Raw genomic sequence first — 25,593 nt, forward strand, 5'->3', positions numbered from 1 at the left:
GAAGAACGAAAGAAGAAAACTGCCGAAATATTGGTGTAAATGATGTCGTTTCGATGAGTATGAAGATTTTTTCCTCGTAGAGTTGTAGCACAATAAAAAGACGTATTCTTGACGATATTTCCTCACCTACCAACACTTCGGATAAGTGTGTCTGTTCATCGATTGGCTTCACTCGGACACAGTGTGTTTCCCAGTCATATTTCGTATCTGTCGTATCTTCCGAGAAACGGATAGCTTTCCATTTCTAACCTCCTCTACACTTCTGACATCCTTGTCATCCCCAATCGCAGAAATATTTTCTACCTTTCTGCGCACTCACACCAAGACCTCAAACGAATGAAGAAGGTTATCTCCATAGTTGCGATGGATTCAGGTATTAATTGCAAGTAACTCTCTACCAAGAACAAAAACCGAAGAAAAAATGAAAATTTACATCCTTAACAAATTTTTTGACTAGAAAATCATGACTATAAAAACAAGCAATTATGATGATTGCAAATGCACAAAACACCAAATGTTCGTACCAAAAGGGAACAAGATGAGATAAACCCGAAAAGTGAACAAGAAGAAAGTGAAAAAAATACAACTCCACAAAAGAAAGTATAGTAGATGACCAGTAATGATTTCATTGAACAGAATAAACAAACATTTTTCTACAAGTATGAATGGCAAGCAAATTTTTTTCGCCTATTAACAAGACGTTATCAATTAGTAGTAGATCGATAAATTAGTGCGATTCAAATGAAACGATGTAATGAAGACCGACAGTGGGCAGTAGAAGTCAGGCTCGTGGTAGACTTCTCGGAAATCGAACTTCTCTATTTTTCAGAAATTCGGCCATTTTGTCCTGCCATAAAGAAACCAGATGATCGAATCACTGTAACGATTCGACACAGGCTATGGAACTGCTGCTGCTTCTATCCCTTGATCGTTCATAAAAGTTTCATTCAATGATTATTTAGGCTTCTTTTCTTTTTCACGTCCATTTGACGATGGTGTCACTTTGAATTCTCGCCATTCACGCTGAAAAATCCGAAATTACAACTAAAACGATAGTTCACTTAAACCTATAAGAATCATATAACTTGCTTGTTCAGCTTTCTGAACAGGAACCTACTCTTGAGTTCATTTGATCGAAAATTCTTTAGAGCTGTACTGCCACCTATCCTATTTTTGCTCCTAAAGGCAGCATACCAAGAATCTGGGGTGGTACGGACCTCAGGTAGAGTGTCCGTATACGGTGTCGTAGATTATGGAGACCGGGGTGGTTCCGCTCATCTCCCCCTGAATCACTGCAAGCAGCCGGTCGCTGAATGCTGTTTTCCACGATGCCTTCTATTGCAGCGCGCAACCCTTGCACGCGTAGCGTCCCTTACTGCCTATCGGGGCAGTCCGAATTGATTTTCGACGAATCGCATGGCGGAGGCGGGGCAAGGAGTGGAGCGTTGCAATGGATGGCGTAGTACAAAACAGCATTCTGGAGGCCGCTGTTTGCAGTGATTCAGGGAGAGATGAGTGGATCTACGACGTCTCCATAATCTACGACCCCGTATACGGATACTCCACCTGAAATCCGCACCACCTCAGATTCGTGGTATGTTGCCTTTAAGCCTATTAACAATTTCAAAATATGAAGAACAACGTAAATATAATCAATTCGATTATTTAGTCGTGAAGTCGCGGCTTCTAATGTGCACCTGGGTTTTTTCACAAGTAGTTCACCCTTAACACTAAACCCCCCATCCCTATAATGCCGTTTTTATGCACGGAGCGGACTTATAAACAGAAAAAAATTATTTTCATTTTATTAGTTCGCACAGATGAACATGAGAACAACTCTATGATGATAGGAAGACAATTAAATCCACGAAAAAAAATTATCTTTTTATACGAAAAACTTCAAAAGATCTTCGTGCCGGGACCAAGGGCCCTCATAAACGAGGAGGCGATATAGTTTTTTTACTATTTTTTGCTTTGCTGATTTTGAAGATAAACTCTACGAAAATCCAACTCCATCGCTAGATGATTTTCATAGGTGGTTCAAGTTTGAGTTCGAAACTGTGACTTCAATAAATACGATTTGGTTCAGATTATATTTCGAAAACAAACTGATACGAGAAAGAAAATTTTTCGCAAGAACCACAAACGACGCAAAATACCAAAATTCGGTGGAAAAAAGTGATGGGATTGATGATTTGTGACTTAGAGTGATTTGTTGAGGAAAAAGTCCTACGTGCTACTTTTATTACGGTGGGAAACTCGCGCGAGAGAGGTAGGAGGGGAGAGGAGGAAGAGGTTTTTTGCTCTCATGACTCCTTGCACATAAAATGGTAGTTTTCTTTTTCTGATACTGCACTATGAAGAAAGTTCCTTAAATGAAAAGAATGCATATTGATCACTTACCAATTCTTTATCGCATGGTACCCTCGATAAATAATCTAACACTTCGTTATTATCAATGTAATGTGGATTACGTAGCTTCTTTGTAAATTTGTTGATACCTGTAATAGCAAACTTCGAGCAAATTCTGATGAATTAAAGGACCAATCACAAGGTCCCAGCAAGAAATGCACACTACTAATGGTTATCATAATATCTTTCAGCTGAGAGGCAATCGCGGTGGAGCATAACAGTTAGGATCATGAAAGAACCTTTTCTAGCATTAGTCATCGGTGCAGTTCTTTCAATTTGGCCCCACCTAGATCTCAGGCACTAGCTCCGCAGCACCGCTTCGAGCGCAGCCGCCTACGCAACTGCAGCCGGTTTCATGTCGTTTCATTCCAATTATAGTTATATGACGACTAGCGCAGAAAATCAATAAAGCTTGCAGCTCATTTTTCTCTGTTGTGCTCTTAGAGCGGATTATAGCGCCAACCAAAGATCAATCGATAATTTTAGATCCAATAATCTATGATTTGTTGGATTTGTTGATCTCAGCTAGAATTTAACTCGACTTCGCGGCTCACACTAACGTCTATAAATAGCGTGCATTAAGGTGAGCCTCTTCTCTTTTCAGAATTGCAACAGTTTTCCAACGGTAGTAAACGATAGCAGTTTTTTCCCTTGCTGAGGCGGCGTCGAAATTCCCTGCGAGTTCTTTTCCAACATTCTTAAAGGTGACAAAGTCACTCTGGTAGCACGGTTCCGCTGTCTTTCTCCGCCTGTGCGCTGTTTCGGTCCCGCCCCTGCGTTCGGCAATAAAATGACGACTGCGCTCTGCGTTATTCTTAGTTGTCCTCGAATAAGTGCAGGGACCAGCTGCATCATTGAGAATGGAGTGAGAACATCTACACATGTGTCGAACCACTACCAGTCAAGCAGCTTGAGGAGGAGGCGAAGCAGCTCCCCAGAGAGGTGACCTGGAATTCGCAGCGGCACGGGTTCATAAGTCTGAGGTTGGTCCATTCGTCTCCGCCACACTATTCGTAAGTAGTAGCCATGTATTTTAGTGCGGAACATAAAGTGGGCATATCCTGTTGTCATGTAGTGAATTCTGATGCAGATGGATGGAACCAGGGAGTCTCCCACTCCTACTCACGTCTGCACAATTGAAAGCAGAAGTCGGTAGGAATATGCCACCATAACGCATGTCCCATTGCAAATTTGTAATGCGATAACAACATTGAATGTGTGTGTAGGTCATGCGACAATCTAGCACTAAGATAAAGGCAGTATAACACGAAATTGATGATGCTGGAATCTCTCCAGGAAAGAGATAGGGTTGAGGGTGTAAGTTAAGAGAACGAGGGTGACCACGCTCAATTCCCTTTAATTGTCATGGAAAGTGACGTGGGAAAATGCTTCTTTGTACGTCTTTTTCTTCTTTTGCGGCACCTTATGCCCCAGTTTCGTGCACACGTTGGTTCCCTGACCAGCCTATCCATTGATTTTACTTGAATGGGCCTAAGGTCACGCTGGTCTTCGTTGCCTACAATCTTAAAGGCATCACACCACGAATCTGAGGTGGTGCGGGTTTTAGGTGGGTTATGCCTATACGGGTCGTTGATTATGGAGAGAAGGATGATTCCGTCCATTTCTTCCCCATTGCCGTAAAAAACGACCCGAAAGATACGACTTCGAACGTTCCGGCGCGCTATTTTCCACACGAGTTCGATTGGAGCGCACCAGCCTTGAACAAGTGCTGCATCTTCCGGGCAGTTTTTTTACGGCGATTAGGAAAAAATGAACGGAATCACCCTCTTCTCCATAATCTATAGGAATCCATAGGAACTCTCCACCTAAAATCCGTAGTACCCCCAATTTCGTGGTATGCTGCCTTTAACCGTATTATCACGAATGTGTTCAGTTTCATTTTGTTCAATTGCTACTTCTTGTAGCCTTTCTAATCACTTTGTAATGTCTTTTGCAAACGTAACGATGACTCATTTTTGAGTTTTTTCGGTCAACGTTGTCCAGCGTTGGATTAGCAGTTTTTAGCCTTGCACTTGCAACGATGACTCATTTTAGACAATCTTGTGTAATCCTGGCCGATCAGCAGTTTCTTTATACTATCACATGTGCTGGGCTTCATCGTGGTTCGCTGCGCCTTTGTTGTACCGTATAATTAGGGACGAAATGCTCGCTGTATCGTATCACCGTCTCCCTTTCCTACTTTGTTTGATCGCTCACTCATTCATAGTAATGTATGTTATTCTGTTGCTGTTATCGTTGTTATTATTGTTATGGTTTAAATACCAAGTTTGAGGGAATTGCCGATAAAGTAGTGAGTATCAAGCGTGGCAGCGACAGAAGATAATAGGAAACGATAAGAAAACCTAAAACAAGTAAGAGTTGAACAGACTAGGACTTAGCACATTCGTGATACCATCTTTAGTTGGAGAGATCCGAACATTGTCAATTTCCCGATATGCTGTCGTTGAAGACTAGGCGAGTTTGATAAAATTAGTGTAATTGGATCAAAATGGCTTAAAGGCATCACCCCACGAATCTGGAGTGGTACGGATTTCAGGTGGAGTATTCGTATACGGGATAGTAGATTATGGAGAGAGAGATGATTCCGTCCATTTCTTCCTAATTGCCGTAAAAAACGGCCCGGAAGATGCGGCGCCGCACAGGGCTGGCTCGCTCCAGTCGAACTCCTTGAAGAAAATAGTGCGCCAGAACGCCCGAAGCCGTATCTTCCGGGCCGTTTTTTACGGCAATTAGGAAGAAATAGACGGAGCCATCCCACCTCTCCATACTCTACTATCCCGCATACGAATACTCCACCTAAAATCCGTATCACCTGAGATCCGTGGAGTGATGCCTTTAACGCTCGCTGTACTGCGGCTGCAGGAAGCGGCGCGGTGGAGTGTGGCGGTTGTGATCGATAGGGGATCCTCGTTAGCATCAACTAACAGTGATGACAGCTCTCCGAGTGAAGCTACTTCTGAAACACTCGCTCCGCTTAGGGCTACCCTTCGGATGAGCGCCCAGAAGTGAGGGAGCGCAGTACTTCTAGCTCTAGCTATGTATAAAGTATTATATTCACAAACATTTCCTATACGGACAGTCATTAGAGAAGGTAGCTCACCCCAAATCATGATGATCCATCGCAAAGGCACAAAATATAGTAGGACGGTGACGACTGACAATACTGCTATAGCTAACCACGACAACCACGGTGATGAAAAGTTAAAAGTGCTAAAATGACAGACAGACTGAATTTGGAAATTAGGGGAGCACTTTAAAACTCACTTTCGAACCCGTTGCAATAGTGCACAAATAAATACCAGAGTGTTTTGCACGACCGTCAACGTCTCCTGTACAGAAGATAATGTGTCTCGAATAGAAGAAGATGACGACTGGAATGAAATGATGATGAAGAAGAACATGCAAGCAAACAAGAAAAACTGCTAGGATTATTAAATTAGGAAGGAAATCTCAAATTAGAGTGAGGTGAAGTTAGGTGAAGGTGACGTCATCTAAATCACATAACCATTCATGCATTCTTTTTAGAACTATGAATAACACACTTCCTTGTCCTTTGATTTCGTGGACGAGTTGTGAGTTTGTTTTGTGGGCGTGGGCAGATCCTGAAACGAGAAACGCACACAACAGTGCATGCACACAAGCAAACATCACACATACATACATACATACATACATACATACACATCAGACCTAAGATTTATTGTCAATAATAACTGCTACTGCAAAGATTACAACCATGAAGAAAATATCCAAAATCACATGCTCATTTCAGGGTGCACAACAGGCACGACACGAATATATATGTGAATACGCAGAACGGTTAGTGAAAGTGAAGAAATTCTAATCTAAATCTTAATTGAACAAGGAAAGGGCTTGAAAATTAAGGGCTTTAGTTAGTTAGTCAAAAAATCATCGTTAGCAACTATCAGAGGAGTAAAAGAGAATTTGGGGAATATTAGGAATCTTTTTGTTTTTGGAATTTAGAATCCATACGGAGATGATCACGTAAAATTACGACATAAATCCAGCAAAAGTGGGGATGTTCCTCAAACGCATGAAAATACCATAGGCTATACATTGTGTTTATATTTAACTGCTAGCAGACGTATGAGTAATTCAAGCGGAGTACAGCACGAAATTGACGAAGCTGGGAGCTCTCCTAGCAAAGATAGTGTTAGCGATGAAGATCACGAGTATGAGCGCTTTCTCCAAATTCTGCTGAAGAAACGACGCAGAAGACGATCTTCCCGCACTAATTTTCCTACGAGGCAACCTGCAATGCGCCACCCCTTTGCACGCGTCGTTTTTGTGGGCGAGCGAACGACAATCAACGTGGTTTCCATAGCGGCTTTTTCAACGAAAATCAATGAATATGCTGTGTTGGCGGAACCGTTGCGTGTGCAAGGGCGGCGTCGTAAAGTGCTTCGTAGGAAAATTCGTACACGAAGGTGTTTTCTCACGTCGTGTCATGTTAATAGAGTACCTCGTAGGAAAGTTCAGTTCGAATGCCGCTTCCCATCCCGTTTTTCACGAAGGTTACTGGTAGTTGAGCGTTCGTTCATACTCGTAATCTACAGTTCTAATCCTACCCTTTACTGGAGAGATCCCAATATAGTCGGTTTCGTGTTATGTAGCATTTAAGTTCTGCTGCTGCCGTTACAAAATGCGCAAAAAGAAACATTAGAATAATGCGGCGTAGATTAACGTTCGCAGATCTCACCTTCTCTTCTTCACCATCTTCATCGTATCGTAAGGAGATGTTGTCGTAACGGGGTGATAGCTCTTCTGCTACTCGTTTGTAGATGAGACATTTGGCGAATAGGAGTAGAAGCAGAAGAGGAATATGATAGAGTTCGAAGTAGTAGACGCTAACGACGAAAATCTATAAAGGAACAAATTCACATTTTGAGAATGACAAAGAATGCGAAACTATAATTTCTGTTGAAACGTTCGTCATTTAATGAGCCTCGCCATGGTAGGATGTCGTATCGATTTCTGATAAGCTGTACACGAGGCTGTCATCAAGTGATATTATTGTTATTATTATTGTTACTATTGTTGATTGTACCTTCTGTAATCTTTGCCTACACAATTCTACCCGTATTTGGCAGAGCATTAGTGTTTTCGAAAATTGTATCCCAGAACGGTGGCAGCCCACGTATACTCCGAGATGGGTTGATTTCCATCACAAACAGCTGGTTGATCATTGTTAGGATCTTCTTAAGCGTCCATTTGGAAAATCCACATAACTCTGCTCTGGATTTTTTCCTACCAATTTTTTTGTTCTTATACTAGTCGAACAAGGAACTTGAAATCTCGATACAACAGTGATTCAGAACAATGAGAGAGCAAATACCACAAATTGGAATGATACGCAACGAAATTGCACAATTCAAGAAGGAAGACCTGCTTGTCAAATGAAACAAAATGGAGGGAAATATTGCGACGTTGGTGAATGGGGCCGATTTAAAATTTCTTTGTAAGCGTTGTAAAGTCTCAAAGTTCTCTCCTAGTGAGAATGAGCTGTTCAAGAATAGCAACGCTAGTGAGTCGCTCCGCCTGAGGTCCTCCAGCGGTTTGTTCATTATCACGACGATGATAGAAAATAAATGAGGCGCACTGAGGAATGTATTGAATGACTTCTGTGTTGATTCACATGTTGTCATTATTGGAGTGCTTATTTACAGTATCATGCTAGATTATAGAGGAGGTTGTAGAAAAATGACAACAGGTGCATGTATCTTACAGTATTAATGTCCTAAGTCGTTTGGGATACAATTTTGTTACATGAATCATTAAGATTCTGTAACACGTGCTTAATGCTGATAGCAGTCATCGCTTGGATTGGAAGCAGGTGCAACATTTTTTCAAAAGCACCAGATGCATTCCTTCGTATATATAGTCGATGCAAGTAGGCTAAATCAGTGAGATGATAACTTTTGCGCCATATTCCTCTTCTGTACCTCTGGTTGTGTAATCCTTGGCTGATTTATCGTAGTCGTATGAGGCACCCTCCAACTCGAGATACCCTGCGACTCAGTCTGACCCCTCATTTTGCATTTTCTCGAACGGAACCGGCCCTGAACAGCCCATCTAACACAATGCACAACGGACGCGAGTTTGAACAAACGAACATCATGGTGAAACTTCATCTTCTTCTGCAGTGGTCGATGGTGTTCAGAAAGACTACTCAACGGATTTTCTCAAGGTACCTGAGGTTGCTCCAACTACAGCAAAACCATTTGGAGCTTGGTCTCGCCTGGCTGAAGGAATGGAACAAATTATTCGTTCTTTCATCTTGGCTGCTAAGAACGTGCCAACAAAGTGAAGAGCTTTCCAGGAAATAGCGAGGAACACAAGACGTATGCAACGTGCTGCTGCAACGGCTACGCGAATTGAGCTGGGCGAATCAAAGAATGGTGCGTTGACTGCTGCGATCAAAGGTCTCCGCGCCAAAGTTGAGGACTTTCGCGCATGCCTTGTTCGCGATCTGCAGACTCGAATCAGTCGTAATCTGAACATCCCAAAAGATGACCATAGAAAATTAATAGGTAAGGAGGGTGCTCCTTTGGGCCAGATAGAAGCTGATACAAACTGCCGTACCACAATCCCCAGCAGAGACACGGCTACGGCAGCGATAAAAATCGTTGCATCTCGCGAGGATGTCGAAAAGGCTATGGCGTGCATAAAGTCTGTATCTGAAAGAGTTGAAGGCTACAGAGTATATCGAATGCCCTCGGATCTTCTATCCATTCATCCGTGAACCTTTCAATGGCACTTACGACAAGTTCACTCTCGAAACTGGTGCCAAAATTAATATACCGCTAAGCCAATCTAACAATAAGGTAATCGTTGTAACAAAGGAAAAAGAAGGTGTACATGAAGCAATACCTGTGATTCGTGGAATTATTTCTGACAAACAAGCGACAACGAAATCTGTGACATGCACTGTTGCAAAGGTCCAAACGATTTGGAACGTTAAGACTATAAGATGCATGCACTTGTAGCCATTTTTCTACAATTTCCTTTATAATCTAGCATAATAGGGTGAACAAGCACTCTATTAATGACAACATATGAATCAGCACAGAAGTCAATCAACACATCCCTCATTGCACCTCATTTACTTTCTACCACCTTCGTGATACTAATTGCATTTGACATGAAGTGGCCCATTTTTGATTGAAGGCATCACCCTACGAATTTTAGGTGGTACGGATTTCAAGTGGACTATTCGTATACGGGATCGTAGACTGTAGAGAGGAGGTGATTCCGTCCATTTCTCCCTGTATTAGTGGAAACGAACGATCCCGGCATGCTGTTTCTTATGACGGCTTATGTTACAATGCGCAACGTTTGCGCTCCCCCCACCGCCTCCCCGCCTGTGATTCGTCGAAAACCCATCCGAACGAGCGAGGCGAGAGGCGGCGCAAGGGTGGCGCGCTGAAATGACGTCGTAAGAGACAGCGTGCAGGGGTTCTCCGTTTCTACTGATACAGGAAGAAATGGACGGATTCACCCCCTCTTCATAATCTACGATCCCCTATACGAATACTCCACCTGAAATCCGTACCATCTCAGATTGTGGTGTTTTCTCGATGTTTTTGTGGCTTCTGATGTGAGAGTGCCTCTTAAGATTAAGAAGTTTTTCCTCCACCAGTCAATTTGTTAAAAAGAACAAGTTTACAAAATTTGTCAATTGGTTTTTCCCTGTTGCTTTTGTTTTGTGGCACATTTATAGGTGTTTTGAAACAAATAAATAAAGTCAAAATATAATCGATTTCTCATCAACGTCTCTTTGAATCTACTCCGAATTTCTACATTCTCGCTCAATACTGCATTTTGTTATCTCTTGAGGTTCTACTAGGTATACAGACAAGTTTTGATCTCCCAGCTTTTTCAGGGACTGAGATCAGTTATAGAAGTATTAGAACGATTTTAATTCTTTTTTAACGCTCCAAGAAAGAGCTTACCGAAAAAGCTGTGATTGATCTGGTCGTTGAATGCCAATCAAAACAGCTTTCAATGTAGTTTTTGTAGTCTACTACAGTTAATCCAAACTCTTTCAGCTCCAAAACAGTGTTACGGAATAATCCAGCCTAGAATTGAAAAATAGAGGTCGCTCATTAGAGGTTTTATGCTGCTTCCAATTCACCTTGAACTTCTTCTCCACTTCGATAAACTTTCTTTCTCGTGGATTGAATGTACGAATTGCTGCTCTTAACTGTAAAAGAAATAATCAGTCAGTGAGAAAAAAAGAGAAAAAAAGACCAAAACACTCACTGGATTCCATATTACATCAAGTTCGAGAAGAATTTCACCTTTTACTCGAGTATTCAACTTTTTGTCTTTAAGAGCATACCATCGCCTTTCGCAGTTTTTAATCTGAAACCCCTTATATTTATGATCAAATTCTGGAAGATTCTGCGAATTAGTGCGAATTTAGTAGTTTTTTCGCTTCCCGTATGGAATTCCACAACTACTGGAACCACAAATCTAAAGGAATAGCCTGATCAAAACAACATGAAGCCGGACGCAGCTGCCGAAGCTACTGTGCTCGAAGCGATACGGTGGAGCGTAACAGTTGGGATCGAGGTGAGACCGTCTCAAACTGCAAGGAGTGGTGCTAACAAGGGTCCCATCTCGATAGTCAAGAATGTTTTAAGACCATTTCATGTTCTGTTCACTGGGAAGCATCATAAACACAGTTCAATATTGGAGGATAATAATCCCTAGGGAAATGCAAGTGCAAACTTGCACAGTAAATCCAAGTTCATATCAGTAGTAGATTTGCAGTTGTACTACTGGATCCTGATCCTGTCTGTGTTATGTGTTCTGTGGATCTACCGTCGGTGTTCGCGCGGCGTACGCGCCCTATTCCTCTCGAATTATCCGTGCTTACTCACGTATGAAACACTCAGAGTGATGGAGCGTACCGTTTCGGATCGAGGTGGGACCATTGCTAGCAGCATTGGTCCCGGCAGTTCGCGGCGGTCCCACCTCGTCTCCAATCGCTACGGTCCACCGCACCGTTTCGACTGTAGCCGCTTACGCAATTGCAACGAGTTTCATGTCCTTTTGAACTGACTATAACCGTTCACTTTTTCCTACTCTTCACATTTTATATTTATGCTTAGTTGTCCAGGATCTGACATAGGGAAGAGCCGGGGCAAAACGGCTGCATATGTGGTTACATTTTAATTTTCTTCTTGCTTCACCCATCCAGAATGAAGGCGTTCACCAACAACATGAGACACCGGTGACCCACACAGTGTATAAGACGAAGTGTGATATGGGAGACTTATTTTTAAGTACGTCTCTGGTATTTACTGTCACTACGTCAATAAAGCTGTCCACCTCTCAGTATGGTACCGTTCATTCGTCTGACGGACTTCATCGCGGCGACCGTCCAACTACCTAATATACCGTAACCTTTCTCTAAAACGGACTAAACGTTTGGTTCACTCCTGAGTTGCATAGCAAAAATTATATTTTCTCCGACATATCGAAACATAGAAAATAGGACCGTTCCAAACTAACCGACATTAGCGGTATAACGACTTTTCCAAGAAATTCGAACTTGTTGTTCGGATCTTCGTCATAGACGGTCACCTCCAAACAAGTATGGATGTCTTTTACACTACTGAAAATAATGCACATAATAACTGAATAACATAAACTGAAAATTTGGACCTTTAATTTATTTACAATGCTCACAATGTGAACAGCTTATTCCATTGAGGGTTAAGGGTCCTGTATTCTGTATGAGTTTGTAATCGTGTATTTACAAGCTCCAAAACTGCAAATGGATCACTTTTTCCACCGAGATCCTTTGCTTGGAGATCTTCAGCACGGAAAACTGGAAAACGGACCATTATTTCGTCGTTTACCGAGAAGAGAGAATATCCGCGAAGAAAATTTCCGTGCTACACCTGGAGCAGTATTAAGAATCAAAGAAAGATACCTTTTACAGTTAATTGACCGATATCCTTAATGTCGTCAAAGGTGTGCAGTAGATCCTGAAAATGAGGGTCTTTCACCCAAGAAAGAAGCGATGAGCAGTCGGATATCTGAATTGGAAGGAACCCTATGCATGCATGCAAATGCTCTGCGAAGACCGCAACTTTTGAGAGGGAATTTTTGAGGTCACGCCCATTTTATTAAAGAGTGATGATTAGTATCATCTAGGAAAACTTTCTAGTTTAGTGAATGCAGACAAGTTATTGTCGGAATACTTAACAAACAAATAGTTAAGTAGTAAGTAAATAATAGAAAATAACAATATATATGTAGTTATCATTATAAGGACACGACGTCTATTGCGCTTGATGCAATGGATTGCGTTAAAAGAAGACCTCCGCCGCCTCCTCGAATTTATTCGAACTTGAAACAGTGAATGCAGACAAGTTATTGTCGAAATTTTATTCATTTATTTCAATTCACCAGCTTGAACGTCCGGCTAAAGCCGGACTTCAGGCTTATTTTGGTGTTCGCTCCGCTCGTTTTCACCGATCAATAAGAAGTAGCAGTAGCGACATTTTTTTGAGAAATTAGAATTGTTTTTTTTTTCATCAAAGTTCTATCCATTTTTTTTACCCGAAAACTTAAGTATAGATGAATGATTTTATGGTTTTTCCTTAAACTCTCAGTTCTATATTTGGAGAGCAATCCAGCTTGATTTCACGTCTATGTTTCCCTCAAACCTCCACAATTTGAAACATCATTCGAAATATGAGTTTGCTCCGTTCTCAGCTATTAGCAAGAATGATGTGCTATCACGGAATGACTTGAATATCACTATCGTAGTGATAAAAATAACGTTCTACGTCAGATCGCGTAAATTGTTGGTTACTACTTATTGCATTTAAGCAGTCGTTTGCACGTGTGTTACCTCCTTTTGAAAAAGGATGACAACAGCGTTAGGGAGACATGCTGGGAAATAGATATGCGAAAGAACCATGCAAAGCCATTCTACTGCCTTGGGGCTCCCGCGCACTCCGACGCAATGGAACCCGTCTACCTTTCTGGCAACAGCGCACCATTTCAACCCCGTGGGACCCACCCCAACCCGTTTTACAGCTCTCTGGCTCCGGGGCACGAATTCGACGTCGTAGTACTCACCCAATTTTATCGCGTTGAGGTTCCAGCGCACCAAACTGACGCCATAGTATTTGTCTCCCTCTGAGGGATTTCTTGACTGAGACACACGCATACACAGATGCAAACACGTGGGAGAATAAGCCCGTTATTGTACAGCACGATAGTTTGCAATTTTGGGAGTATACATTCACATAAAAGTCTATTCACTCTCACTAACATATGAGAGAAACTAACTTGCCTTATCAAAACCAACATACATATTCAAAGAGCTTTGGACAATGGTAGAAAGGTAGAGCGCTCGCCTATCAGCTGTATGGCAATGGTTCGGCACCCAAGCGGTGCAGAGTTTTGCATCGTTATGAAGTATTTTCGTGACACACAGACAAACACACACACATACACACACGGACTAAGCGCGTTATTATATAGCATGATTTTTGTTTGACGATGCTACTGGTGGAGCACAATAAAAATAAGTATGAATACAAATAAATAAATATAAATACAAATAAATTAAATGTAAAAATGGCTACTTAGAACTAACTATCTCTGCTTTTATTTAAAAAAAGAAGACATGATTGCGGCCTTTTACAGTATACCATGATGTGTACCTACGAAAAATACGTTGAAATACTGGGTAAACTCGTTTTCTCGTTTCTCTTCTGATACGTAAAAAGTTTAAAAAAGTGGATAAAGCACTTCCTAGCGAGTAAATCTTTGGAATCACTTAAGCTATCCTATTCCCGCCCAAAGAACGTCAATTTGAAAAAGTTTGCATTCAAGTCGCTCACATATCGCTCCACCATCGAATTTCTCAGATCATTCTGATTGAATTCCGTCAAATCGACGACACTATCCTTCGAATGACTACCGGATACGGTAATCAGCAGCAGCAACGATCCACATGCATCCTCCAAATTGTACCATTTCTGGATGGTTTGATCACGTGGGAACGCGTGCAGATCAACTGCAATCCTAGACAAAATCGACACGTTGGCGAATAGAGGGTTAGAGTTGTGGGAGCTACATGTGGTTATGTTATGGTCAACTAATCGTATCCGATGACGGTACATATGTATGTACCTTACCTCCCGATACAACTTGTCGTACGTTTGTCCTGACACATAACTTCAAGCGTTTCCGAGCCGAATTCGTAAATATGTAGATCGAATTGTTCGATCCATTTCGGATCCGAGCAACGATTGCAGATCTGAAAATACTCAAAATTGTCTGCATAGTGATTCAATTCAAATTTATTCCAATGTTCTATGACATTTGTGTGGATATTTTCGATGAAATGCATATCATATTGAGATGGACCAGCCAAGTAAAATATCAGGGATTAGCTCTGCGAGAACTGGTCCCCGACCCCTATTCATTCCTCTTAAAAGAGTTCTTGAAGTACTTTTCTCCAATATCGAAGTAGTAAGAAAATCCGGACACAAACTAATCGGACAGAAACGCGTACTAATTATTACACTAATTATTACTGATTATAATTACTAATTAGGCGGAAGTTAAACCATGAAAGTTATGAATAACCAGCTTATAAGCATTTGAATCAAATTTTTCGTCCTTGAACGGAAATATTTCTAAAGTTACCTAAGATAGGACAAATTATGCGAACTATGATATAGACTAAGCCACGACCATTCTATTTTAAGAGTTTTTGTTTTAAAGGACGTGGGTTTACCATAAGTTATCAAAGAGGTAGCAGGCAGAGTTTGACTGTAAATGTATGCCAATTTAATTTTTTAAATGTAATTTGTTATTATATAATATTATTAATACAACTTCTAATCTATTTTTTTTCCTTAGCGTAATTTTTTCTTTCTAATTACCTCAATTACCCTTTTTAATGGTCGCAAAAAAAAAACTAAAAAAAATTTGTTTCGAAAAAAAGAAGTTTAAAACAAGTTACTGTCAAATGAGCTAATGGACCACGCTTCGTAAGTTAATTAGTAGTTTTTCTAAGAAACAAAACTTACTTTACTCTTATATTTTTCACATCCTAACTTGAATTTGCAGTATGGATCAGGAAGTGCGGTTGAGTTGTAATTCGGGTTGAGATTTCGTCCTTCAACGAGCACGATGTTCACCACGGACACCCACATTTGCACCACTATAAATCGAATATTCGAGTGTTCGAATAATTATGAACTATAACAGAAGAGGAGACTAGTGCATGATACTGAATTCTAACAGTAGTTGACGATTTTTTTCCGAGTGAGTATAAATCAGAACAAATAAAAGTAGGAGGCAAGTCTGGTTTGGAAAATCGTAATTGTTACCATCAAATATTCGAATGAGCATTCAATTGCTTCACTGGAATTTTTCTTTGTAGTAAAAATAGCTCAAAACTTCATAAGTGCTTACATTTTTCCTTTTTCTTCGCCACTTCCGACAATACTCCACGAACTGATTTTTGGACGAACTAAAAAAAATGAGCTAATCAATATATTGATCACGTTCGCGGTTAGAAACGTATGCTAGCCTCATCCTTCTCGTCCATTGTCAATGGTACCACTGAAATTGTCAGAGAAATAGTGCCAAGTTCTTCGGTCGGTGATGCATCGTCGACTAGATCAACAATCTTCTCAGAAGGTCTATAAAGAGACAGTACAAGCCAAGTATGAACTGAATTATAAAGTATAAAAATCAATAATTCACTTACTGGAACCATTTCACTTGACTGATGTCTATACTTGCACATCCCATAAAATCATCCGTACAGAATCGATCGTAATCGTATACCTAGAACGGTAGGCGCTGGTTGTGATCTAGTAATTTCAAATTTTCGAACGTTGCCGAAGTTTAATCCATGTTTGTTTGAAGACTCCAGAATTTTTTCTCAAAAGATCTAATCCAAAAGTGCACGAAAATCTTTTAAGGTGGGCGAAACAGTTTATTCTTGATCGTTTTTGTCGGGTCGGGTCGGGGAACAGTTCTCGCCTATCAACAAAACCGTTTGAAACATAGAGAATATGTTGGCTTGATGTTTCAAAAGTAGGAGAGCAGTTATTGTTCAAATTGTAATATCAAATGGGGTCCGTGCCTCAATTTCATCCAAGAACCTCAAACACCTCTAATTTCTATTCAGAACACCAGCGTTCCTCACAAAAAATCAATATTTATAAAAAACGTACTTCGATAGAGATCGGAGAGGTCATGTCTTCGGCAAGCATCTGAAACTCTTCATCCCATATTGGGTTCAAATTTTTGAATATTGTACTGCTTTTGTACACGATACGATCTTTGTACTTGAACTTCACATATGGATCGCTACTTCCTAAAATCATATCGATTGATAAACAAAGGAAACGAAAACTCAAATGTTAATATTAAATAATAATAAATAATGAAATAATGATAATAATTTATAGGGGAAGCAGAGCACTTCACTAACACTAAGGATGGAAACACGTCTGTTATTTTTCACGTAATTCAGCATTAAAGATTCTATTTTCTCTATTTTTTTCCATTTCCTGTGTTTTTTCTCCTCATTTCATCATCATAAGAAGAATCCAAACTTATAGGAATATATATGTGAAGTATAAAAATAAGAATTGTAATAAATATAAATATAAATTTTATATGAAAGATAAAAAAAAAATACTTAGCGGTAGCTCCACAACTTTTTTGAATCAAATTTCAGAGGGGAAAAGATTTAAGCACTACTAGTACGGCTTTAAACTGCCCTCCACCACAATACAATGCCTTATTTAAAAAAAAAAACAAATGACAGAACAGATTATATACAGCCATTACATTTTAAGAAATACTTTTTTTTCGTTTTATAGTCCTATTTCCTACCGGATGCATCTCGGATCGCAAGATTTTGTCCTTCTTTCAAGCGGATTTTCACGAGGAGCGTAACATACTTGATTTCATCGTCTTCAACTGTTTTTGAGGGCTGAAACAGAAGTAGAAATACCGATGGGATAATAAAATTAATGGAAGAGATCTCAAAAATTTCTAGAATTTTCAAATAGAAAAAACCTGTAATGTCTACTAGTAAAATAATATTGAATAATCAATAATTATCGACTATAGTTTCAAAGACTCTTTGCTCACAGAGATGAGACGTGAACTTAACAAATAAAACTTTTTTGTGAAAATAATGAAAATTTCAGTACTTTGCTCTTTGCGTCTTATAAACTTTTGTCCAGGAACATTTAACTATCCAAGAAATTTAAAGAAGCATTTTTATTCCCATTTGAAAATAATTTCTCTTGCTGAACGTTTCTTTTTAGTTAGTTCTACGCCTCTGCGATAATTTTTGGATATCATCATCACTCGGTCACAGATCGGTGAAAATATTTGGATACTCTTTCGAGTCAATCGAACACTTCTTCAAAACCTCTTTGTTCCTCTCAGTTTTTAAAAAAAAGTTTTTTTTTCTGATTGAGAGTAATGAAAAAAAAACTCCTCATCCCGACTAAACAACACAAATCGTAGGTAAGTCGAAGCTGATCTACCGGATCGATAATCAAGTTAAATAGGATATACTTTGGATACAATATCATCAACTTCATAAGATTAAACGATGTTTTACTTAGTTATAAATGATGATTATTGTTTACCAAGTACTGTAATTATGTAAATAATTGTTAGGAGCTAAAAATCACCAGTTTTATTGTTGTTCACTCATTAAATATTGGTTATTTATTAATTTTGAACATTTATTTATCTTTGAATCTATTGAAAAAATCACCAAGAGATCATAATATGCAAGCTTTCGTTGTAGCGTACAGTTCCTGAGGAGAATCTCTGTTTCAGAATCCTAAACAATTCTTTATTGTTTCAGAACGTCGTCAGAAGATTGTGACAACAGAAGTATGAGCTACTTAGGTTGTCCTCACCTCTCCATTATGCGAATGCCTATCAAGAGATGCTCGTCTTATGAAATTTTTCAGTCTTAATGAAACTGACGGCGGTTTCTCGTCGATTCGTGAAAGAGAATGTCGCTTTACAGCGAATTCCATGCGCAACTAATCGATATATCGATTAAAAGGATTAAAATGGCCAACGAAAACTAATCAAGAGAGTGTGTGAGAACAGTTACAAACTGAGACTAACAGTCTCAAAGAAGTAACGTTAAGCATCGAAAAAGAAGTGTTGCGGAAAAAACCCAAATTGAGCGACCTCAGTGCTGTAAATAACGAGAAATATTGACAGCGTAGGCGGATGATAAAAGGCCCGGACGATATTTCATACTTCGCCAAGCATTGAGAATAGAATAAGCTTGAGGGCATAATTCTCGTCCAAAGACCGACGCGTATAAAAGAAGTGCTCCACAAGAGGTGAGTGGATTCGAACATGTCCAGAAAACTCGTACTTCGATAACGAAAGGAACGAGAAATTTCAATCAATCAAAAATCAAGAAAAATCCAGATCATTTTCTTATTGAAAATTCCGGGAAAAAGTAGAGAGTCCAGAGAAAGTGAGGAAGAATAATAAAGCTCTGTTGTGTTGACCATCGCTGCTAATTGAGATTGATAAATGAGGAAAGACAGATCGAATGTGCTTCTCGTGAAAGCAGTAATTCAGGATGAGGAATACGGAGAAGCTTGAAGGAGTTACTGTGTGAACAGCTTCAAATTTCGAAATATAGCCTCATAAATAGGGAATTCCTCCAGAATGTTGAGCTTTTTTCTATGCAAAATTTCAGAACTAGAACTATAGAGAAACTCTGCTTTTCTGCTGTAGTGTAGATATATCCCTATTCGTGCAAAGATCGCAACATCGTTAATCTCGTGGCACGTTACCCTTAAGGATCATTTTCATCTTTTCTTTCGGCATTCTGGATCTTGCACCAATAATGGTGTAGTCCCGTGCCGCATGCGATAATTTCCTTTTCACTCCATTTTTCTTAGTGGATCTGAACAACATCACACTTCCCTTAAAGGCATCACCTCACGAATCTGAGGTGTTACGGATTTCAGGAGGAGTATTCGTATATGGGGTCGTAGATTATGGAGAGGAGAGTAATTCCGTCCATTTCATCCTAATTCCCGTAAAAAACGGGTAGGACGACACAGCTTCGAGCGATTCGGCGCGCTATTTTCTACAACGAGTTCGATTGGAGCGCTCCAGCCTTGTGCACGCGCCGCATCTTTCGGACCATTTTTTATGGCAATTACGGAGAAATAGACGGAATCACCACCTCTCCATAATCTACTATCCCGTATAAGAATACTCCACCTGAAATCCGTACCACCTCAGATTCGTGGAGTGATGCCTTTAAAAAAGCTGGGTCGTACGTTTCAACGAGGACACGAGCCGTGAACAACGAAGTATCACGAGACACAATAAAAATCTACAGCAAGGATACTGTAGATTCGGTCTCCAAGAAGTCAAGCTCCGAGTCTACTTATCTTTTTTTAGAAATACCAACATCTTGCACCGCCATCGAAAGCGCCTACAGAAAATTATCTTGGCTTCTTTGGTCATATATTAAGGAGACCAGCAGATGGCCTTGTTCAATGAGTTCTGAGGATTTTGTTGGGTTTAAGCTGGAAGAGGCCATCTTGCTGAAAACGGAAAGTTCTGGACTGCTGAGGTGGTGAAAGAGGAAGTGAGGATACTCGAGGCAGTTCAGACGAGACGTAAAGTTTTGCAGTACATGAAATAGCGATGAATGGAGTGATTCTGTGCAAGCTCTCGCAGAAGTTCGAGAAGGTTGGGAAGAGCTTAGGAGTTCAAGGACGACGCACATCGGCGAAGATGCGGTCAGTCGGGTCAGGCGATAATATCAGCCTGCCGATTAAGTTAAATAATTCATATCGCACGGATAAAAGTCATTGGAACACCGAGGTACGTTCAAATTGATTTGCAACACACAAGAAAATCATGCCGGACCAGATAAGTGAAATACAAGCAAGATCTTATAACTGATTCATGGTTCACGAAATAGTCATTTCTGGCTGTAGAACAACAGCAACCAGTTAAGGTTCTTTTGATTATAGAGACTGCCTTTCATTTTTTTATGATTGAACCGTTAATTCTTTCCTTCAAGGTATCACTGCGCTCGAAAGGGGTGTAGTTCCCCTATCGATCAAAAGATTAAGAGCAATTACTGTGCCGATGAGGTTTTTAGATGCAAACACTTAATGAACTTAAAAACATAATTAGCCTCATGTTTCGACTTTTTTGTCTTCTTCAGAGGCCTAAATAGAAGTTGATAAGAACAATCTTACGTTCATTCCGTCGCGCGTCACACTACCCTGGGTCAGTGTTCCGAGAATCGTTGAAGATAGTGAAAATAGAACCCATATATATTGAAACTAGTCTTCCGTAGTCCTTCAGTGGATGTTCGACCGCTAGTAGCACGCGCTTATCGCGCTGTACCAACAAATGGGTATTGCTGTGCATGGATCACCAACGACGATATGCAGTAGCGGGCAAAAATCAATTGACAAACGATTTTTGAGGTTTTCTCCTTTGGAATTAAAAGCTTATTCTGAAAAGTAGATCTCACAGCTTTTCAAAAATAATAGTAATAATGGAAAAGCTACGTAAACCTATTCTCAAAATAACCTTCTAATCCCAAATGACACATATGGTGCACGTTTGGGGGCGATTCAGAAATTTTCGGAAGAGAAACTCTCAGAAAACAGTTTGTCAATTGATTTTTGGCCGCTACTGTATGTAAGAGAAAGGGGAAGAATTTAAGTGCAGTCGGGAGCTGCACTCGTGTAGAATATGAGAAGGATGGGAACTAGTGTATTTATTAATTCATTTATTTATGAAGTCGATATAAGATGTACGAGCAGTTTGGTGGAAGCAAACGACAAAATTTCAAACAAAAGAATAGTGAACGCCTAAAAATTTGATAAACTTTTTCAAACTTTCTTCAACTATGATTTATGCACTTGTGTACAGTGAGGTGAATAAGATCTGGTCATCTGGAATGGACAGAAAATAAGAAAAGAAGATTGTAAATGTAAAAAAATTAAATAATGGATACGTTCAATCTAGTATGAGCACAGAAAACGTTGACAAAGTAGTAAAATGACGACTCTGTCGTGTTTAGGGAAAAAAATCGGAAAATGAAAAAACAACAATTCAATTCAAATAAATTCAATTAAATATTAAGATTAACGGTAAGCAGCAAATAAACATAAATAGCAACATTTAAAATCTGTGTGTAGTTGGCATAGAAAATGTGGTCGTTGCGATTGGGTGTGTGTGTATGTGTATGTGTATATGTGTATATATATATACGTATGTCTGCTTATTATTCTGTATTTCTGTCTAATTGTCTATTTGTCTGTCTGTCTGTCTGTCTCTCTGCCAAGAAGAGAAAGATGTAGCAGAAAGTGTAGCAGACGCAACATTTTATTCAGGAACCTTGCAAAAGTCATAGTTTCAAGCTATACGTACAAAAGATTTCCTTCGTATTTGTTCCTCGCCAGCCCGCCATAGTTCCAGGATATGTCAAATTCAGGCTTCCAAGTAATCTGTCGGCGACAGAGAAGTGTTTACGTGAGGAAAAAGCAAAAATGAGAATGTTGGGTACTTCTTTACTTCCGCGCCTATATTCACATTCCAAATCCCCAGCAGAAGAAGAAGAAAAAAAGAAAGGAAGAAAGAAATAGAGCTTGAGTGGTTAGGAATAAAGAATCAGAGAAGAGCATGGATAATGTGGATAATTACGTAATCCTACCGCTTCCTGCCCCAAAGAGGTAATCAAACAGCCATTTTCCTTCCTGACGATCAAGTAGACTATAAAAGACACTTAGTAGTAGGCGTGACTTTCCTGTGCTCTTTCCATCCACAAAAAGTAGCAGCAGCAGCAAATAAACATCCGGTCTAACGAAAAACCGGAACCAACAACAAAAACAACATGAACAGGCATGAAATCATTTCGTAATTAGAGGCCTTACAAATTCTACACAGGCAAAAAGACTAGTCTCTGTTTTTTTCCCCTTCCGTGTGCGCAAAAAAAAACGTTTTGACAGTTTTGCAAATTTAGAACCCATTCCCCCAACCCCTATCGGAGGTAATTACGTTAAATCATGACTTAAATCCAGAAAAGATGAGAATTATTTTCAAAAGCACGAAAATACCATCAGATATGCATTTTGGTTATCTCTAACTACTAGCAGATTTGTTAAAATTTCAAAGCCAGGATAGCTTCAGGAAGTTGACGATGTTCAGGCAAAAAAGAGTAAGCGATATAGATTAGGAGTATGAACATATTCACCCTCACTTCCCCCAAAGTATGCTAAAAAAAACGACGCTAGCGTAGACGAATTCCCGCACGAATTTTCCTACACCTTAGAACGCGCCACCCGTGTACACTCGCCACTTTCGCACGGGAACAGGAGACAATCAATGAGGTTTCGCCAACGGCCTATTCAACCAGAAGCAATGGATATGCTGTGCTGGAGAAACCGGCGCATGTGCAAGGGTGGCGTCATAAAACGCTTCGTAGGAAAATTTGTACATTAAAGTAGTTTCCCACGAAGTACTTCACAGCAAATAAAATAACAAATAATTCAAATAGGAGGATTCAATGTGAATGGAACATTAGTAATGTATATCCGTCACGTTATCGCTTCGTGGAGAGACCGTGTATGCTATTTTTGAATCAGGCTGGGAAAACTTCCCGGGGTTTATGGGATTTCACTCACAATATGGTGGTGAGATACATATAGGCTGGAAATGATTTGGGAAAAACGGGATTTTGTTCAAGCAGCTCACGACCAAGCACAATTTCATTTTTGCAACTGAGCGAGACACACCTCACCGAAACCAAGAAAAATAAAACAAGGAGGTTTGAAAATCAAATTTGAAAAAGAAACCTGACAGCCCACAAATTTCCAGAAAAATTCACATTTTGGAAATTGATTCACCGGTGGGTCACAGAAACGTCAACATAAACGCGTAAGAATAACATAAATTAGTTAAGCGAAAGAATATTCGCGAATGAATGTTATGATTCAAATTTTAGATTCAGGTTATTTAATTCCGAATCGTTTACGAGTTATGAGTAGTTAGTGTAAAGTTGTGTTTATACTAGTACGTCTACGCTCAGTTCGCCTACATATAACTCCAACATTTCGGATTCCAATGGAACGACCGAAGAAAGAGATTATTATTCAGGAAAAAAGCAAATGCTTGAAAATTTACATAGTGGAGAAAAAACTCTGCTGCAAAAATATATTGTTGAAAATTCTGAAAATGATGAAAATATTTTGCGAAATTTTTCCTGTCTTTGTGTGATAGCTAGTACAGCACAAACGCCTTTAACTCGGTCCAACTAACTATTCATCAAAGTTTTCTTTTCTGGAAAATGATATACACATCCGTAGAAGCTACAGTACTCTTCGTGAGTGATTCGTGAGCAGATGACAGAATAGTATTTTAACTTCATGTTTCCTGAAATACCAATAAAATCCTAACACAAGTACCAGGAGAATCGCTGTGTTGCACTAGAGCACACATTCTGGTCGAAATCATCCTAATAGGGGAAAGTAGCAGGGGGATAAATAGTGCAAGCTAGTAAGTATAGATCTAAAAAGTAAAGTATAAATAGTAAATCAAAAGAGCAATAGGAAAAAAAGAAGGTTTTTGAAGGAGAATGAAAGACGCAGAAAAAGAGAGTTATCTTCGTATTGCGGTCAGCTGATACATTTTTATTGTCACTGGCTTTCCGAAAAGTCATCGTCGAATGCGCTACCGTTTTATGTGACTCTCGCCGTTTCATCGCCGTGTGAAAAATCTTATCAATAAACAATAAAACATCAATCAATAAATTCTATTACCGGTCCGAATCACATTTGTTTGAAGTAAGCGCTAAAAAAATCTGTGCTATAAGGTGCGGTAGATATACTCGGCGCCAAAGATGTTTAACCGGGATAACGCGACGCAACCGCGACAGAGACGTCCACTGATCATAGATGCGATAGTAGAAGCCAGTGCCCTTTCATCTTTGCACGGTTCGCGAAGGGATTCCCACCACTTTCGCTGCACCCTTTCACCTAGGAAGATTCAGCTCCTCCCTATGCCACTGATATTTATACTAGCATTACTGCCCTCAGTCCATCTATATATACGTCCTCAAAGGAACGACAGAAGTAGGAAAATAGATTAAATCCTTAATTTAGAGGTGCTCGTCTATTGATACCGTAGCTTTCCCACAGCGACAGACTTTTCGGAATATCATTGTCTGCGTTCGTCACGCGTGCGTCGCGTCCGCCTGGCTGAACACGAATGACGTCGACTGCACAGGAACAATTTCAGGAATAGAGAAGTTATAAAGCTCCTGTATAATTTCCTTTTAATAGGTCGTTCCATTTCATTCACTTTGCTTAATCTTAGCGACATTTACAGAACGCGACTAAAGCCCCACACGAGCAAATACAACTCGATTGAAAGTAATTTAACTTCGGCATTTGATTGGTAACATGTTGTTTACGATGTAGAGATGGCAATCAAATGGCAAAATTAAACAACAAGCATTAGTGGATTCCATCGAGAAATTAACAAAGAAGAAACTGATGTATACGACTTAAAGAAAAAACGGAAAAAGAAGGGAACATGAAGATCACAAATTGAAATGTTTTCTCGTGAGAATTACTTAAGGAAAACACGTTGAAAAAAACCAAGCGGAAGCTAGGAAACAAGCTAAAGATTGGGCCGACGTTCCTCTTGGTTTAAAGCGGCATTCACAGGCAATAGTAACAAATTTATCTTACGTATTCGAGGACTTATCCCAATGAAAGGAGACGTAGTAGGCTCTCGACTCCCTTAACATTTGATAAATAAAGTTGAATTTAGAGCCTTTTTAACGGATTAGGTAAGACGTGGTTTGTGTAAACCACACCCAATCCTCCTGTTGCGAATCGCCCACCAAAAGAGTGGCATAACCGCGTCTCGCACCTAATTGCGCGGGTTCACACCAGCGAGGTGTGAACCTAGGCTACCTTCCCCGCGAAGCTCCGCCCACTCGGGCCCAGGCAATATAAAAGGTGCCGATTTCAGAACTCACTGTCTGTTTCTGTTCCTGTGATGCCTTTTTCGTATGCTACTGTAGGGTTGTTTTACTCCGGC

General features: G+C 39.9%; 1 protein-coding gene across 4 annotated transcripts in view; it reads right to left on the minus strand.

Annotated features, from left to right (window-relative positions):
- Positions 1-954: 954 nt before the first annotated feature.
- RB195_004727 (uncharacterized protein) overlaps positions 955-25,593 on the minus strand; it is a gene marked incomplete at both ends in the record, with an annotated part of 49,783 nt that continues 25,144 nt past the window's right edge. Inside the window, 22 exons of one of the 4 annotated variants that reach the window (XM_064182698.1) lie at positions 955-1,023; positions 2,404-2,501; positions 5,534-5,643; positions 5,698-5,804; positions 5,976-6,035; positions 7,154-7,315; positions 10,407-10,532; positions 10,589-10,657; positions 10,717-10,818; positions 11,974-12,076; positions 12,151-12,292; positions 12,398-12,452; positions 14,325-14,508; positions 14,622-14,743; positions 15,522-15,655; positions 15,910-15,967; positions 16,028-16,139; positions 16,208-16,287; positions 16,680-16,822; positions 17,347-17,446; positions 18,248-18,316; positions 18,396-18,518. In XM_064182698.1, the coding sequence (XP_064033966.1) occupies positions 955-1,023; positions 2,404-2,501; positions 5,534-5,643; positions 5,698-5,804; positions 5,976-6,035; positions 7,154-7,315; positions 10,407-10,532; positions 10,589-10,657; positions 10,717-10,818; positions 11,974-12,076; positions 12,151-12,292; positions 12,398-12,452; positions 14,325-14,508; positions 14,622-14,743; positions 15,522-15,655; positions 15,910-15,967; positions 16,028-16,139; positions 16,208-16,287; positions 16,680-16,822; positions 17,347-17,446; positions 18,248-18,316; positions 18,396-18,518 (2,328 nt within the window). Of the gene's footprint in view, positions 1,024-2,403; positions 2,502-5,533; positions 5,644-5,697; positions 5,805-5,975; positions 6,036-7,153; positions 7,316-10,406; positions 10,533-10,588; positions 10,658-10,716; positions 10,819-11,973; positions 12,077-12,150; positions 12,293-12,397; positions 12,453-14,324; positions 14,509-14,621; positions 14,744-15,521; positions 15,656-15,909; positions 15,968-16,027; positions 16,140-16,207; positions 16,288-16,679; positions 16,823-17,346; positions 17,447-18,247; positions 18,317-18,395; positions 18,519-24,638; positions 24,764-25,593 lie in introns of those variants that run through there. The other 3 variants (XM_064182701.1, XM_064182702.1, XM_064182699.1) reach the window with 3 other exon arrangements.

This window comes from Necator americanus, chromosome I (assembly GCF_031761385.1).
Source record: "Necator americanus strain Aroian chromosome I, whole genome shotgun sequence".
Classification (NCBI taxonomy): domain Eukaryota; kingdom Metazoa; phylum Nematoda; class Chromadorea; order Rhabditida; family Ancylostomatidae; genus Necator; species Necator americanus.